This window comes from Podarcis vaucheri (assembly GCF_965113315.1).
Source record: "Podarcis vaucheri genome assembly, chromosome: 13".
NCBI lineage: Eukaryota > Metazoa > Chordata > Lepidosauria > Squamata > Lacertidae > Podarcis > Podarcis vaucheri.
Genome location: NC_138751.1, coordinates 40,414,264 through 40,431,883, shown reverse-complemented (window position 1 = coordinate 40,431,883; position 17,620 = coordinate 40,414,264). Strand labels below are relative to the sequence as shown.

The following is a 17,620-nucleotide window of genomic DNA, read 5'->3' as shown; positions in this document are numbered from 1 at the left end:
TCCCGAGCCATCTGAAGGCAAGCCTGTACAGTGAAGGGTTTTGTTTAAAACGTCTAGTGTTTTATTATGTTTCTATACATGTTGGATGCCGCCCAGCGTGCCTGGGGCAACCCAGTCCGTTGCGTGGGGCATAAAGAATAAAATTATCATTATGGAATGGGGCGACCCGCTGTGTGTGTGTGTGTTTGTGATTAATGCACTTGGAGGGAAGAGCTGGCTGGAACTCTAAACAGAAGCAGCAGAACGCACTGCAACATTTGGTTGCAGGTCCCATTTGCCACATACCACAGATGAAGTCCCTACTTTGAAGCATTTACCATATAGAAATCCTCCTCCTCCTTTTGGACTGACAAGTGTAAAAGCATGAGACAAAAGGAGCTGGAAGGAAAGAGGAAACTTTGCACAATCTGGAAGAGAGTGAAAGAAGAAAAGAGTGGTAAAGGAACTAAACAAAAAAAAAACACACACACACAAACACACACACAATAGGTGGGGGGGGGAGAAGAAAAAAATCCAAATCAAGAGGGAAAAGAGAGAGAGAAATTGGGTGGCCTGAGCGCAGGCCAATGGCCTGCTGGTTTTATACCTGCTGCTGGGATTGACAAAGCTGCCTCTGATTGGTTGCAAAGGCTGCTGGGATTGACAAGGCTGCCTCTGGTTGGTTAACCAGGCATTCTTTGATTGACAAGGCATCTGTCCCTCCCCTTCACCTCATTGCTCACCAATTAACCCATTAACTAACGTCTAGCCGAACCAATCAACCCACTTGAAGGATTACTGTTCATCTTTTTTTCTTAGGGTGTCCCTTTGTTCATTGGAGAAATGTTGGGGGGTATGGAGTTCTCCGACTCCCGAGCCATCTGAAGGCAAGCCTGTACAGTGAAGGGTTTTGTTTAAAACGTCTAGTGTTTTATTATGTTTCTATACATGTTGGATGCCGCCCAGCGTGCCTGGGGCAACCCAGTCCGTTGCGTGGGGCATAAAGAATAAAATTATCATTATGGAATGGGGCGACCCGCTGTGTGTGTGTGTGTGTTTGTGATTAATGCACTTGGAGGGAAGAGCTGGCTGGAACTCTAAACAGAAGCAGCAGAACGCACTGCAACATTTGGTTGCAGGTCCCATTTGCCACATACCACAGATGAAGTCCCTACTTTGAAGCATTTACCATATAGAAATCCTCCTCCTCCTTTTGGACTGACAAGTGTAAAAGCATGAGACAAAAGGAGCTGGAAGGAAAGAGGAAACTTTGCACAATCTGGAAGAGAGTGAAAGAAGAAAAGAGTGGTAAAGGAACTAAACAAAAAACACACACACACACACACACACACACACACACACAATAGGTGGGGGGGGGAGAAGAAAAAAATCCAAATCAAGAGGGAAAAGAGAGAGAGAAATTGGGTGGCCTGAGCGCAGGCCAATGGCCTGCTGGTTTTATACCTGCTGCTGGGATTGACAAAGCTGCCTCTGATTGGTTGCAAAGGCTGCTGGGATTGACAAGGCTGCCTCTGGTTGGTTAACCAGGCATTCTTTGATTGACAAGGCATCTGTCCCTCCCCTTCACCTCATTGCTCACCAATTAACCCATTAACTAACGTCTAGCCGAACCAATCAACCCACTTGAAGGATTACTGTTCATCTTTTTTTCTTAGGGTGTCCCTTTGTTCATTGGAGAAATGTTGGGGGGTATGGAGTTCTCCGACTCCCGAGCCATCTGAAGGCAAGCCTGTACAGTGAAGGGTTTTGTTTAAAACGTCTAGTGTTTTATTATGTTTCTATACATGTTGGATGCCGCCCAGCGTGCCTGGGGCAACCCAGTCCGTTGCGTGGGGCATAAAGAATAAAATTATCATTATGGAATGGGGCGACCCGCTGTGTGTGTGTGTGTGTGTGTTTGTGATTAATGCACTTGGAGGGAAGAGCTGGCTGGAACTCTAAACAGAAGCAGCAGAACGCACTGCAACATTTGGTTGCAGGTCCCATTTGCCACATACCACAGATGAAGTCCCTACTTTGAAGCATTTACCATATAGAAATCCTCCTCCTCCTTTTGGACTGACAAGTGTAAAAGCATGAGACAAAAGGAGCTGGAAGGAAAGAGGAAACTTTGCACAATCTGGAAGAGAGTGAAAGAAGAAAAGAGTGGTAAAGGAACTAAACAAAAAAAAAAAAACACACACACACACACAATAGGTGGGGGGGAGAAGAAAAAAATCCAAATCAAGAGGGAAAAGAGAGAGAGAAATTGGGTGGCCTGAGCGCAGGCCAATGGACATAAATTAAAATCTTTGAAGATTTCCAGAAAATACCAGGCAATACGAAACATAAAATACGTGACATGATGTGGAAAAAGAGAATATATTGTCCATATTCTGGTAAAACGAAAAACAGAGCTGATAGGATAATTTACTACTTCCTTTTTATTAATTGCTCCTTGCTGTTCAGATCAGGTCTTAACACAATGATGTAGCATTTTGGGGAAAAGATGGAACCCAGTAAGCCAGCACTGGAGGCCAAGATAGAGAAGATCTCCACAGCTACCATGTATTTCCCCTTGGTGCTCAGGTAGACCGGAACAAAGGAAATCCAAACACTACAAAACAAGAACATGCTGAAGGTGATGAATTTGGCCTCATTAAAGCTCTCAGGCAATTTCCTGGCAAAAAAGGCCACAACAAAGCTGACAATGGCCAAAAAGCCCATGTAGCCCAGGACACAGTAAAACAGGGCAACTGACCCTTCGTTGCAGCCTAGAATGATTTCTCTCATCACAGAGTGCATGTCAGAATCAGGAAATGGGGGAGAGGTTCCTAACCACACAGTGCAAATGCCCACTTGGATAATGGTACATGACAACACAATGGCGCTTCCAAGCCTTTTCCCCACCCATTTTCTCATTCTGGATCCTGGTTTGGTGGCCACAAAGGCCAGAACCACCGTGATAGTCTTGGCCAGCACACAAGAAACAGTCACTGTGAAAACAAGGCCAAAAGCCATTTGTCGGAGCAGGCAGCTGACTCTTTCTGGAGGGCTAAGGAAGATCAACGGGCAGAGAAAGCAGAGCAGGAGTGAAATGAGGAGAGTGTAGGTGAGGTCCCGATTGTTTGCTCTGACAATGGGTGTGTCCTGATGTTTAATGAAGATGGCTTGGACCACCACTGTGAGGAAAGAGAGAGAAAGAGCAAACAATGCTAAGCTCATCCCCAGAGGCTCTTTAAAAGACAAGAAGCTGATGGTCTTTGGAATGCATTGCGATTGTTCCATGTTTGGATAGTGATCTTCGGGGCACCCAACACAATCATCCATATCTGGAGAGGAAATAATCATTTCAGAGTTCAGATGTGTTGACGAGCTTCCAGTGCTGCTAGTATGGAACTGTTAGGGTTAAAGATTTTTCCAGACAAGCCAGATTGAAAGTGATGCATGAGAACTCCACCTCAGCATTGTGTGCTATGTTATTTGGGGTGTCCCCATAAGATACATTGTGCAGTTTAGATGGGAAAGATTGGTGACCACAAATACGATTCTTCCTTGTAGTACCGTATTTTTCGCTCTATAGGACACACTTTTCCCCCTCCAAAAATGAAGGGGAAATGTGTGTGTGTCCTGTGGAGCGAATGCAGGCTCCTTGGCTTCAGCGATAGCAATGCGAGGTCTCTGAAGGGCAGAGGGAGCGCTCCCTCCACGCTCCGGAGGCTACGTGTTGCTTTCTCTGAAGCCTGGAGAGTGAGAGGGGTCGGTGCGCACCGACCCCTCTCGCTCTCCAGGCTTCAGGGATAGTCTCCTGAAACCTTTGGAGTGCAGCAGGAACTCACGCTGCGCTCCAAAGGCTTCAGGTTCCTGTCGCTGAAGCCAGGAGAGCATGACTCTCCTGCCTTCAGCAGAGAGGGAGAGCTGCGCAGCGCCCCTTCAGCGAAGCGGGAGGAGAAATAGAAGGGGCTCCGTTTCTCCTGCCTCTTCGCTGAAGGGGCGCTGAGCAGAGAGGGGGAGAATTTTTTTTCTTTTTCTCCCCCTCTAAAACAAGGTGCTGCCTGCCTTATTTTAACCTCAAACAAAGATTAGATCATTGGTGATAAACCTTTTCTTTTTAGAATAAGGTACATATTCATTTATTGGGGCTGTCTGCTAATAGAGATGGAGGAGAAATTTTGTTTTATTGAAATTTGACTGGGTAAGTCATCTAAATTGCACTGTTTTGACCAACACATTAACCAAAACACAGTGACCCTGCAAAATGTATGCTTGTCTAAAAACTTTTGATGCAGACCTCCAATTAAACAATATGTACAAAATGGACTATATTACCAATGTAGAAGTTTTACTTTAGACAGTCAATACTTTTTTGTATATCCCATAGTAATTGCATTTATTTTCTATATAGAACATATGTATCAAATAATGATTTTGATTCGTATATTCCTGCATTTGTGTAACTCTTTTATGCTGCTCCCCTATACCAGATAAACTGCCGAATCACTGCATTCCTTGCTTATCTGCCCCTGAAGGATTGTATGTTTAGCCAGAGGGCACAAGTGGCTAGGATGTTGTAAGTTACAAGCCCTGTGGTTTCCTTGTGATTCCATAAGCTGTGAGAAGATACAGGAATGGATTATGGCACTTTCTGAATGTCTAGTTGTCAAGGAAGATGTACAATAAGTGAGTAAAAGCTTATATCTGGAGCTCCAGAGTTTGACTAATCAAGATAAATGAGGGGAAACATAAAACAGGGACTTTTTCACCCCTTAACATGTAACCTTTCTTGTGGTACGCATTCTATAATGATGTTATATGATGTATGTTTATGTGTGAAAAACCCAATAAAATCTTTGTTAAAATGTGCTTTCAGGCAGTTTGTCTAACTGGCGGTTAGCTGAACAACTGATTTAGCGAGGCTGCCTCATTGCAATAGCTTCTCTCATAAACCAGGTCCCTACTGGACACTTTGCTTGCATATTCTCTTTGTTGGAGTTTATTTAAAGGTTTGTTCCCTCACCTCATCAAGAACGAATGGTTTAGAAGTAAATTCTTACCATATCATACCCTCCAACATGTCTCTGATGAAAATAGGGATGTCCCATTCCATAATGATAATTTTACTATTTTTACCCCACACATCTTACTGGGTTTCCCCAGCCATTCTGGGCAGCTTCCAACATATATAAAAATAATAATAAAACATTAAACATTTAAAAACCTTCCCTATATAGGATTGCCTTCAGACAGTTCGGGTCAGATAACTTCATACCCTTCAACATTTCTCCAATGAAAATAGAGACATCCAAAGGAAAAGTGGGACATTCTGGGAACAAATCAGAAACCAGGATGGCTTCTCTAACTCAGGGATGTCCCTGGAAAATAGGGACACTTGGAGGGTCTGCCATATTAGCAATTATTTACCTATTTACTTAATTTTTCCAACAACTTCTAACATGACATATGTTTGAAAAGTACATATCTTGTGTCTCTTACCCTTCTGGGACGAAATCTTGCCTTGAGGACATGGAGCGCAATCATAGCAGCAGAATTGCTCCCCCTCCTTCTTTTTCTTGCTGGAACCAGGAGGGCAGTTTGGGTTACACTCAGAAAGGGGTGGAACCTGCCCATTTTTTAAAAAAAAAAACATAAACATTTTAGCACACAGAAATTATCAGTGCTTTGGGCTTCATCCCCACCCCCAAGCCAGCAGTAGGAAGACACTAAACTACTGAGAACCAAACTATTTGTTTTGCTATTAGCAGTTTTAAAAAAGAATGCTGAAACTGACCGTCTGTGAAAATAATGCCTAAACTGGGAAGGGAACTGGGAGTTCATTTTCACCAGCCCTCCCCCCCATACATAAAATGAATACTTGTTCATCACTAGCCTTCCCATACTGAGCAGAAAGTATTAAAAAGGCTTAACATGGTTAGAAGCCTCCCTATAATTTGGAACTTTTGTGACGATATACTGCTCTGTCTCCTTTCTTTTAGCAAATGTTTTGTGCCCCTGGGAAAGTGATAATTCTGTATTGATTTGTTTTGGATGTTTGTATGTGATGCCAATAAAAGGCTTGATGATGATGAATTTGGAACTTTGTGTTGTTATCTTGGTCCCCAAATATGAAACTGTAAAGGAGTTCAACCAAATGCTCTTAGAAGCTTCCTTCACACTTCCTGCCATGCTTTTTGTCTTAATTGATGCATCTTCAAACGTATTTTGTACTTCAGTGTGTATTTTTCAAATTATTTTGGTCCATTTTTGAGCTGAGAACTAGACCACAAAATTAATTAATTTCAGAAGGTAGTGGTTCAAATCCCCGTGATGGGGTGAGCTCCCGTTGTTTGGTCCCTGCTTCTGCCAACCTAGCAGTTCGAAAGCACATCAAAGTGCAAGTAGATAAATAGGTACTGCTCTGGCAGGAAGGTAAACGGCATTTCCGTGCGCTGCTCTGGTTCTCCAGAAGCTGTATGCCAGCTCCCTTGGCCAATAAAGCGAGATAAGCGCTGCAACCCCAGAGTCGGTCACGACTGGACTTAACGGTCAGGGGTCCCTTTACCTTTACCAATAGTAACTTAGGTGGGATTTTTTTTTCCGGTGTGGAAGGAACTAAAACTGGTCCTCCTGGCACAAATTGGGTTGGGCCACATATCTTTCGGGATGACTTCCAGCTCTATGATTCTACTATTCTCAAGGAAAATGTTGGACAAGATTGGCCAATGGCATTATTCTGCACTAGCTGGGCATTGATCTGAGCCAGCAAGATCATCTTATGTTGAGATTCCTGTATCCCGGACCTCATGAGCTTCAGGATGTCTTCCAACTCTATGATTCTATTATTCTTAAGCAGTGCAGAGGAAAATGTTTAGAATCTGGCTGGAAAGGCAGGTATGTGCTGGACTGATGATCTGTAAGTGCAATAACATTCTATTTCCCTCTCTCTCATAGATGTAGGAATTATGCCTCACCTGGTGAAAGCTTCTGTGCCACACCATTCTGCTGTCATCAAGGGTGAATGGCTGGTCAGGTGTAGCCTCCACACCCACCCTTCCAACCTTGACCCTCAAGAAGGAGTTATTTGGAAAAGTGACCAGGTTGGTGATATCAAAGCCAGCTTCTACTTCCCCGTTTGCACTAAAAGATACCGTTTCCCCAGCAGAGTTGTTAAAGGAGACACTCCTAAGAAAGGGATGGAGCTGCATTGAAAGGAAAATAGAAATCATAAAGTCATGTTAATGTCTCTCCTTATTGCCACTCAGGATGTCTCCAGACTGTCAGTATATGCAGGCAGTGCTATGCAAACATAATCCATTCCTGAGAGTGTTCACATAGCAAGCTGACGATTTCCATTGTTTTCTATGGGAAAATCCCAATGTATTCCCAAAAAAAAAGAGGAAATGAGGGGGGAAATCCATGCTTTTTAGGTCCGACTGCTTGTATACAGTCATACCTCGTTTTGCAACTGGGATCTGTTCTGGAGCCCCGGCCACTAGCCAAAAAGGACACAGGGCAAAGCGCCGCATCTGCGCATGTGCTCGGAGTGGTTTGTGCTTCTGCGCATGCACAAAGCTCGAATTAGTGCTTCTGCACATGTGCAAGCAGCAAACCCAGAAGTAACCCGTTATGATACTTTCAAGTTTGCTGTGGACGTTCACTGGAATGGACGCTAGACAAGGTGGACATTCGCAGAGGTATTACTGTATCCCGTCCCAAAGGAATTCTAGGGTAACCAGCCTCATGTAACCAGTATGCTTGCGTCTGATTAATGCACAAAGTGGTTAATGCCATAGAGTAAGCTGTCCTACCAAACTTAGCCTAAGTCACTTTCCTTCACCTCGGGAGGAAATGGGTAACAAAGCCTTTTGTTCTACTCAGTCTACATGTGAATTCTGTGTGTGAACTACTCCCTCTAGCCACATATTTTAACCAACCTCCTTTGATTCTGGCAAGAATGGAGTCTGAATCTAATGTTTCTATACCAATAGTTTAGGAAATTTTACCATTTTGTGACTGCTATATAGAAAAGCACATGAATCTGATCTTTGATTGTTGTGACTTACTAAATGTGTGGTCCATCTTTGTGATAGGGAAGTGTAGACATGTTATTTCTATGTCCCAGTGTAGTAAAACACGGGTTATTTTCCTCCTGCATTCTGGGAATTATTTCTATCTTCTCTTTGCTTCTAAAACAGACTATAAGACCTGTTTATAATCAATCACGCTTCTCTCCCTCTCTTTCACGCACAAGGCTAAAGGTCTGTGCCTGGCACAGATCCTTTTGCATAGCATTCCTTACATACCACACTTTTTTCTCTTTAGTTCACCTTTAGTTCACAATGATGTGTAAATCACAATGATGTGTTAATCCTCAATGTATAATTAATTGTGTGAGTTTATATAACAATCTAAACATTAGTAAACACCTTAGTCATAACATTATCAATCTTAGTCATAGGTGGATTAAGAGCTTATATGCCTGTCTAAATACAGCTCTAACATTCTGTCTTTCATGTGCCAAAGATCTATGGAGCTATGTAAGCCCGCCTTACATACAAATGAGCCAATAGGATTTCAGTTTCTTTGTCTTGTATTGAGCCAATCAGCCACTGGCACATTCGTGGCCATGCTTGTTGTAACTTTGAATAAAAGGAGATGCTGTGAGGCTGGAGGAAGAATCTCTCTCTCTCTCCCACTTTCATCTGGCACACACGCAAGCTCTCAGAAAGAAAACATCTCGTTGTCTGCTTTATTCATCTCTGCAAACCCCCAAAATCCACATCTGGTGACCCCTTGACGTGATCCTGAAGAAGGGTAAGTAATCAGATCCCAAAAGAGATCCCTTTAGAGCCAAAAGCATTCCTCATACTAATCCGACTGGGAAAAAGTCTAAAGCGCTTAATTCGTTAGTATGGGAGGGGATTTAAGTAAGGTGCAAAAGGCTCACGCGAAAGAGCTTCTTTCGTTAGTAAGACAGACAATAGATAAAGTCCAAATTTCTCTAAAAGAGATTGAACAGCTGCTGCAGGAAATAAATCATCAATGTCCTTTTTATAAAGCAGAAGGCACATTGCAAATTAGCACATGGGAGAAAATCGGCAAAATTTTATTCTCTGAGCCACGTGCCCAAATCAGCTGCCTACTCACATGGCAAAAGTGTGCTACCGCCATTGCGAAATTAGAACAAGCCTCTCTTTCAATTTCTCCATTGCTGGCAACTGCAGAAACACCTCCCCCACCATACCCTCTGATTCTGCCTCCTTTGTCTCCTTCATTACCTAGCCAAAATCCCCCTCCCTTTTCTCCTTCCCTTGCTCCTGCGTCGTCTCAGCTTTCTGAGACCCCTCCCCCTCTCCCTGCTGTAAAAGTTGTGGCTCAGCCTGCTGTTTTTTCTGCTGCTGCTCCTTCTCAGTTTACAAATTCCCCCCCAATCCCCCCTCACCCCCCTTTTCTGCCTGAACAAGCAAATCAGCATGCCTTTGTCCCTTCCTCTTTGTCTTTAGACCATGCTGCTTTGCCAAAACAATATGGAGCCGTCCGTGCTGGGCTTTTACAGGCTAAGCAGGATGGGCTTTTTTCATTGGAAGAAACAGCTGCATGGGCTGGTGAAATGCCATTAATTTTTCCTCTCACATATCAAAATGCTCCTGGAGGCCAGCAATTACAAGTTTATCATGAAAAATTGCCTTATGCTGTCATGAAAGATCTCAGGAAAGCCATTAGTGATTCAGGTCTTAAATCTTCTTATGTAATGGGAATTATAGAGGGAATTTCTACCTCTTTTACAATGATTCCGATGGACTGGAAAGATCTGATGAGGATGATGTTATCTCCAGCGCAATTTTTAGTTTTTGAAAATGAATTTAAACATGCCGCTATAGCTCTCGCTGATCAAACGCATACAGCAAGCCAGCTTTTCGGCGCTCCTCCATTTGAGACCCTGGCTGCCCAAGCCGTGTTGTCACCTTCACACCTTCAGCGCACTGCAACTTGCGTGCAGCGTGCATTTCGTAAAATTCCTGTCTCAGGACAGCCACTGAGTTCTTTTGTAAATGTTAAACAGCAGAATACAGAGCCATACCATCAATTTGTGGATAGATTGAAGGAATCTATCTGCAGACAGATTGATAATGAAACGGCTCAAAATGAGTTGCTAAAAAAATTGGCTTATGAGAACTCTAACACGGACTGTAAAAAAATGCTGCAATCAATCATAAGCCGTTCAACATATTCCCTTGCAGATTTGATAAAAGCGTGTTCGGAAGTAGGGAGTCAATCTCATACAATATCTTTGTTTGCCAATGCACTTCACGCTTCCGTGATACAAACAGGAAACTGTTATAATTGTCACCGTCCAGGTCATTTTGCAAAACAGTGCAAGGCCCAAGGTGGGACTGCACAGAAGAATAATAATGCAAATACCACGACCAGACCTTCCAAAAAATGTCCAAAGTGTGGAAAAGGCTATCATTGGGCAAATCAATGTAGATCTCAGGGAAACTTCACTGGGCCCAGTCTCTCGGGCCCCAAAGAATAGAGAGATGTCAGCCTTTAGTTTCTGCTGCTGCAAAAGTTACTAAAAATATGCCTTCTGAATTTGCCATTGATTTGATTAATCAAGAGACCAAAAACACTGCATTGCCTGGTGAAATCATAATCATGGCCAGCCAAATGGCAGGTCCACTTCCTCCTAATATCACAGGTTTAATTTTACCAAAATTTTCTGCTGCAAAACAAGGCATTCATGTCATCCCAGGTGCCTTGCCTCCTGACTATGTGGGCACAATTATGGTTCAATTTTGGAGCCATATGCCCATGCAGTTAACAAAGGGTGAATCCTTTGCTCATTTGGTGATGCTGCCTTCACCACCTGATGTTGTTTATGCAATTGACACTAATCTGCACAAGCCCTCTTTATCTTTTTCCCCTCAGCTTCTAGCTGTGACCCAACGTATTGGAAGAGAGAAACTCCTTCGTAAGTATAAAATCAATGGAAAAATATTAGAGGGTCTAATAGACACTGGTGCGGATGTTTCGGTCATTTCCATTAATTTTTGGGAACAAAATTGGCCGCTTGAAACTTCTCCTGAAGTGTGGGGCGTGGGAGGTAATCAGGCTTCTTGCAAAAGCGCACAGTGGCTGCCTGTCTCTTTACCTGATAGCTCTGAAGTTATTGCATATATTCAGCCCTGTGTGCTCAAAATTCATCTTAATTTGTGGGGAAGAGATTTGTTGCAACAATTACAAGCAACGATTCAAATAGATGAATAAGTTTGTGCTTCCACTTACTTGGAAGTCCACTGATCCTATATGGATTCCTCAATGGCCTCTTACTACAGAGAAATTGATTGCTTTGAGACAATTGGTCGATCAGCAATTATTAGCTGACCATATAGAACCTTCTGTCAGCCCTTTCAATAGCCCAGTCTTCGTAATTAAGAAGAAAAATGGAAAATATAGATTTTTGCACGATCTGAGGTCCATAAATAGTATTATTGAACCCATGGGGCCTTTGCAATGTGGTATGCCTAATCCAAATATGATTCCACATTCATATCAATTGGCTATAATAGATCTGCAGGATTGCTTCTTCTCTATTCCCCTGCATGAAAAGGATCGCAAATTTTTTGCTTTTACAATTCCAGAATTAAATAATAGTAGACCATCTAAAAGATACCACTGGAAGGTTCTGCCACAAGGCATGATAAATTCCCCCACTATGTGCCAATATTTTGTGGATAAGGCACTTCAATCCTTTCGTCTTAAGTACCCACATCTTAAGATTCAGCATTATACGGACGATATACTTTTTTATTCTCCAGTCCTTCCCCCTAATTGGAAACATGATTTAATAACCAGTTTGTCTTTGTATGGTTTAAAAATTGCTCCAGAGAAAGTCCAGGAATCTCCCCCCTTTCAGTATCTAGGACATAAAATGATAGCTAGTTACTCTATTCCAATAATCCCAGAACTTCATGTTTCAAAAACAATGAAATATGTACAACTGCAACAATTGCTGGGAAACATTAATTGGATAAGGCCTTATTTTAAAATCCCTCTTGAAGTGCTAAGGCCACTGTTTTCAGCCTTAAAAGGCCATCAATCTCCAGGTGAGCAAATCACCTTGAACTCTGATCAACTGAACACTGTTGCACAGTTGAAAGCACTCATGCGTATTCATTGGGTGGATCGAGCGATTCCTAATGTTATGCCTGATTTGGTCATAATGACGGATTCTGTAAAACCTTTTGCTGCAATTATTCAGAAAGGTCCATCAAAAGTTCATATACTAGAATGGCTTTATTTACATCATGCACCAAGAAACACAGTAAACCCTTTAGTGGATCTCCTTGCTCAGCTCATTAGCAAGGGACGACGACGTTGTAAGCATCTTTTTGGTGTTGATTGTAATCAAATTATTGTCCCTATGCCTTTAGAACAATGGGAAACAGCTCTCTCCACGAGCATGGATTTACAGTGTGCGTTCGCTGATTTTGTGGGTCAGGTGGATTGTCATATTCCACCCGATACGCGCCTGCAAATGAGCAAGCAATTCCCTATGTCTTTCTCTTCTATCATTTCCCCTGTTCCTTTGAATGCCCTGACTGTTTTCACTGACGGGGCTCCTTCTAGAGGAGTTGTTGCTTGGCAACAGAATGAGGAGTGGCATAGCCTGTACACTCTCCCACAAAAGTCTGCTCAACGTTCTGAACTTGCAGCTGCTGTAAAAGCTCTGCATTATTTTTCTTTACAACCAATTAACTTGATTGTTGACAGCTTATATGTTTCAAACGTCATATGTAGAATGCAAGGCAGTTATGTAAGTCCTTTATTAGATGATAACTTGTTGAGTCTTTTCCTGTCTTTGCAACTGCTTCTTTCTAATCGTTCTCACCCACTCTTTGTAGTGCACATTCGCTCTCACCAACCTTTTCCAGGTTTCATTTCAGATGGAAATGCAAAAGCAGATTCTTTGCTAAAGATTTTGCCTGTCTCTCCTATAGAAAGTCATGCCTTTCATCATCAAAATGCAAAAGCCCTTAGCCGCCAATTTCAAATTTCATTGGAAGCGGCAAGAGCTATTATTCAGCAGTGTCCTCAATGCTCCAATCAGATTGGCCATCCCAGCCCTGGGGTTAATCCCCGTGGACTGGAAGCAAATCAGTTGTGGCAAATGGATGTAACTCATTTTGCCCCTTTTTCACCCTGGAAATTTCTGCATGTCTCTGTCGACACATACTCTGGCTACCTTTGGGTTACGCCTCAAAGAGGAGAGCAAGTTAAACATGTTTGCAATCATCTTGTTCGTGCAATGTCAGTTATGGGCAAGCCTCATTCTATAAAAACTGACAATGCCCCAGCGTATTGTGCAAAAGGCTTTGCTAAGTTTTGTGAAACTTGGGATATTCATCATCTGTTTGGCATCCCTTATAATTCTCAAGGTCAAGCTATAGTTGAACGCTCTCATCGTACCCTGAAAACTGCACTGATCAGGCAGGAAAAGAAAGCAGGCATTCCAAACTCACTTTCAGAAAAGGAAAGTTGGTTGTCAAGTGTGCTTTTCACTCTTAATCATTTGAATATCTCCATACAGGATCACCAATCTTACACACGTCTTCAAAAGCATTTCCAGCAAAAGGAAATTCTTCCAGCTCCACTGGTGCGCTATAAAATTCTACCCTCCAATGAGTGGAGTGAACCAGTGAAATTGATTACATGGGGTAAGGGTTACGCTGCAGTTTCTACTCCACAGGGTGCTCGGTGGGTTCCTGCACGTTGTATCCGGCTGCACCATGGCGTGGCGACAGGTTCTTCCGGATCCATTGCCTCAATTCAACCACCAACTCCAAATCACCCGCGATGTGACGTCCAGCCCCCCCAGGACTCGTAAGCGGGGACATCGCAATCCCCCAGTGACGTGGGGCCAAATAAAATCGCTCTCTCTACAAGCTGAACAGTATAGGAGAGAACAGCAACTGGAAGCAAGCCCTACTAACCAGCTTCTATCCCTCATTGCTTGTCTTAATATGAATTCCATGATAATTCTCATTTTCAGTATTTTAATTTTGCCTCTCTCTACTTCAGCTCTTCCTACTGGTGATTCCACATCGTTAAATGTATGGGAATCATTTGCAAGGACGCTCAATGTCTCAGCATTTTGCCTTACTCAGCAAGTAGCCATTGGTGATATCCTTGGCTCTTGTCTCATTCCAGTTTGCCATGATCCTCATGACATACAGAATGATACTTGGTTTTACACATCCCTACCTCAAAATGATTCACTTCGTACCCTTGGGTATAAAGGTTATCACAATTGGGGAACGCAAATGCATGAACGCCCACCTTTAGCTATTGATTTGACAACACCATATGTGGCCTCTTATAATGCCATTTGTGCACGTATGGTCAACTGTAAGAAACAAAATTGCATAAAAATGGGCAAAAATAACTTCAATTGCTCTGATTATGTAAACATTTCTTATATATATAAGTACACAGAACTGCCAGCAGGCTGGTTTTGGTCCTGCCCAGGTTACACTTTCAATTACATTCCGGCAAACATTAGTCACGGCACACCTTGTTGCTTAAGCCGTCTGTCTATCATATTGCCTGAAAAACATCATTTCTCTTACTCTAGACATCAGCGTAGTGTTGAATTGTCTGATGACTGTGATGATCTTGTCTCTCTCCCTAGCAGGTCTGAATACATCTCTTTAGCTGTCTCTCTCTTAGGTGTTCCAGGTTTGGCTGTGCGTAATAGCGCAAATATTAATTCTTTAGCTTGCTCTGCAGCAAAATCCCTGAATATTACGTCTAAGGCGCTTCATCTTCTCAACACAGAGCAAGCTGAACTTCGCAACGGTTTATTAAGGTCGAAATCTACTTTGGACTACCTACTCATGGTACATCATTACGGTTGCGAACAATTCGAGGAAATGTGCTGTTTTAACATCACTGACAATTCTAAGGCCGTTCAAAGGCAAATTTCTCATTTGCAAAATCTCACTCACCACATCAAAGAGGATATCGGATTTTCCGGACTCTGGGATTCCTTTTCCTTGTGGTCGACGGCGTGGCTACCTAATCTCAAATGGCTACGCGATGGCTTTTATTATACCATTATTATTGTATGTATATTAATTTTGTTTTGTTGCTTTCTCCAATGCATTCCTAGCCTTACAAATCTTTTTTCTCGCCTTCTCTCTCCTCCACCACCACCTAGCGCGCTCCTTGCAGCCTATTATGCGAAATGGCAACGCCACCAGTAAGAAAAAACAAAAATAAAAGGGGAGATGTGGGTAGGATTATTTTGAGATTCGTTGGCAAACCACTAATCTTGAAGTACTTTTGCCCCATCAAACCTAGCAGTTTTATTTCCGGCATTTGATGGCAAACCACTGATCCGGAAGCATTGTTGCTTTATTCACCTAGTTGCCTTACCTCGCAAAGAAGAAAAAAAAGGAGGAGATGTAGACATGTTATTTCTATGTCCCAGTGTAGTAAAACACGGGTTATTTTCCTCCTGCATTCTGGGAATTATTTCTATCTTCTCTTTGCTTCTAAAACAGACTATAAGACCTGTTTATAATCAATCACGCTTCTCTCCCTCTCTTTCACGCACAAGGCTAAAGGTCTGTGCCTGGCACAGATCCTTTTGCATAGCATTCCTTACATACCACACTTTTTTCTCTTTAGTTCACCTTTAGTTCACAATGATGTGTAAATCACAATGATGTGTTAATCCTCAATGTATAATTAATTGTGTGAGTTTATATAACAATCTAAACATTAGTAAACACCTTAGTCATAACATTATCAATCTTAGTCATAGGTGGATTAAGAGCTTATATGCCTGTCTAAATACAGCTCTAACATTCTGTCTTTCATGTGCCAAAGATCTATGGAGCTATGTAAGCCCGCCTTACATACAAATGAGCCAATAGGATTTCAGTTTCTTTGTCTTGTATTGAGCCAATCAGCCACTGGCACATTCGTGGCCATGCTTGTTGTAACTTTGAATAAAAGGAGATGCTGTGAGGCTGGAGGAAGAATCTCTCTCTCTCTCCCACTTTCATCTGGCACACACGCAAGCTCTCAGAAAGAAAACATCTCGTTGTCTGCTTTATTCATCTCTGCAAACCCCCAAAATCCACAGGGAAGTGCAGAGTTTGGGGGTTTAGCGGAAAGGACACATTTACGGTTTTACAATCTAGATTTCCACACTTTTATTTTACCATGTTAAATCTCTGCTGGGGTTCTCTCACCAAAGAGTCCTTGCCAGAAAACTGGGTCTTGGCTTCCCAGGATTTCTAACAAAGATAACTTCAACTAACAATTTCAGTAAGTAAGCACGTACATACATAAATAAATGTTTAAAACCCTCCCCCCCCCTTTTATGCTGGTCATGGACAGCCATTTTAGGGGTCTTTCCCACCTCCATTCCTCAGCCACAGCTACATTTTTTAAGCATTGTCTGCCACTCTCAGCCAGCTCTCACCTCTCCTCTCAGTGTGGGATCAGATCTGCTTCTTAACTTGTGTGCAGAGAAGTTGCGTGGGAAGGAGGATTATATCCTCCTGCTTCCCTGCACACAAGTTACGGAGGGGATATGATCCTGCACTGAGTGCTCGAAAATGTTCAGGGTACTGTGCTGCATATCACTGCCCAGGTCTAATAAATTGTACCATGGGATAGGCGTTACCTGCCAAGGCTTTAGCTTCTGAAACTCTTGCATCCCTCCTTCCACCACTGCCTTGAATTTTGTCCTGGGCAAGAACATGGCATGTAGAGCATGTGCTACAGCATAGACAGCATTATAAACACTATAGCTGTGGCTTGTTATGCTCATCTCAAAGCCAGATGACGGGAGATCTTCCAGCTTCTCCTCGCCAGTACAGGTTCCACTGGCCTGCTCCTCTGTATTGGAGTTTGGAAATAAACAGAGAAAGACCTGTGCCCAGAACTGCTTGAGAAAACCATTTCCATTTGCCTCAAATGGATTTTGGACCTGAAGAAAGGCTTTGAATCCTTGTACAACATTTGAATGAATTCTAAAGAAGAGGGAACCCTGGAAGAGTTGCATATCCCAGTTCATTTGAAAGGTCAGTGCTTTGAAGTCCAGTTGTGCTGTCAGAATCCACACCTTGCCCTCAGATGTCTTGGTTCCATTGTCCACTGCACCAAGTGCTACCATTATTCGCAGGCTAAGCATGGACTCTGTTTCTCCATAGACAACAATAACCTTGGCTTTATTCTCCATAATAACTTGATAAATTTGGATCCATTGGGAATACATGGCGTAATACTCAGTCAAATATGCCGTTTTCACGGTTCTCTCTGAGAAGGCCAAACAAATGCCTTTCTGGGAAAGCAGAGTTTTCAGGGTGTGAATAAATCTCTCTCCACTGACATTACCTGCAGCAAGCAACCCAACCCACGTCCAACCAAAATGCAGAAGTAACTCAACAATCCCACTGTATTGATGGACTTCATTGGGCGCCATCCTATAGAAGGAAGTGGATTGGCTTTGACCAGCATCCTCTGGAGCAAAGGAGCCATAAGTGAGCTAAAGGAAAATAAAGGCACATAATCCATAAATGTAGAAGGACTGGGTAAGTGCTTCCAGGGCCAGCCTGCCCAGAAG

The 17,620-nt window shown here is 42.8% G+C and overlaps 1 protein-coding gene across 2 annotated transcripts in view; it reads right to left on the bottom strand.

Moving 5' to 3' along the window:
- Positions 1-2,374: 2,374 nt before the first annotated feature.
- LOC309517597 (vomeronasal type-2 receptor 26-like) overlaps positions 2,375-17,620 on the bottom strand; it is a 62,947-nt gene continuing 47,701 nt past the window's right edge. Inside the window, exons 8-11 of one of the 2 annotated variants that reach the window (XM_082196825.1) lie at positions 16,679-17,542; positions 6,948-7,175; positions 5,473-5,599; positions 2,375-3,311 (exon numbers count right to left, since the gene is read on the bottom strand). In XM_082196825.1, the coding sequence (XP_082052951.1) occupies positions 2,413-3,311; positions 5,473-5,599; positions 6,948-7,175; positions 16,679-17,542 (2,118 nt within the window). In that variant the 3' untranslated portion in view covers positions 2,375-2,412. The remainder of the gene's footprint in view (positions 3,312-5,472; positions 5,600-6,947; positions 7,176-16,678; positions 17,543-17,620) is intronic. The other variant, XM_082196826.1, reaches the window with a different exon arrangement.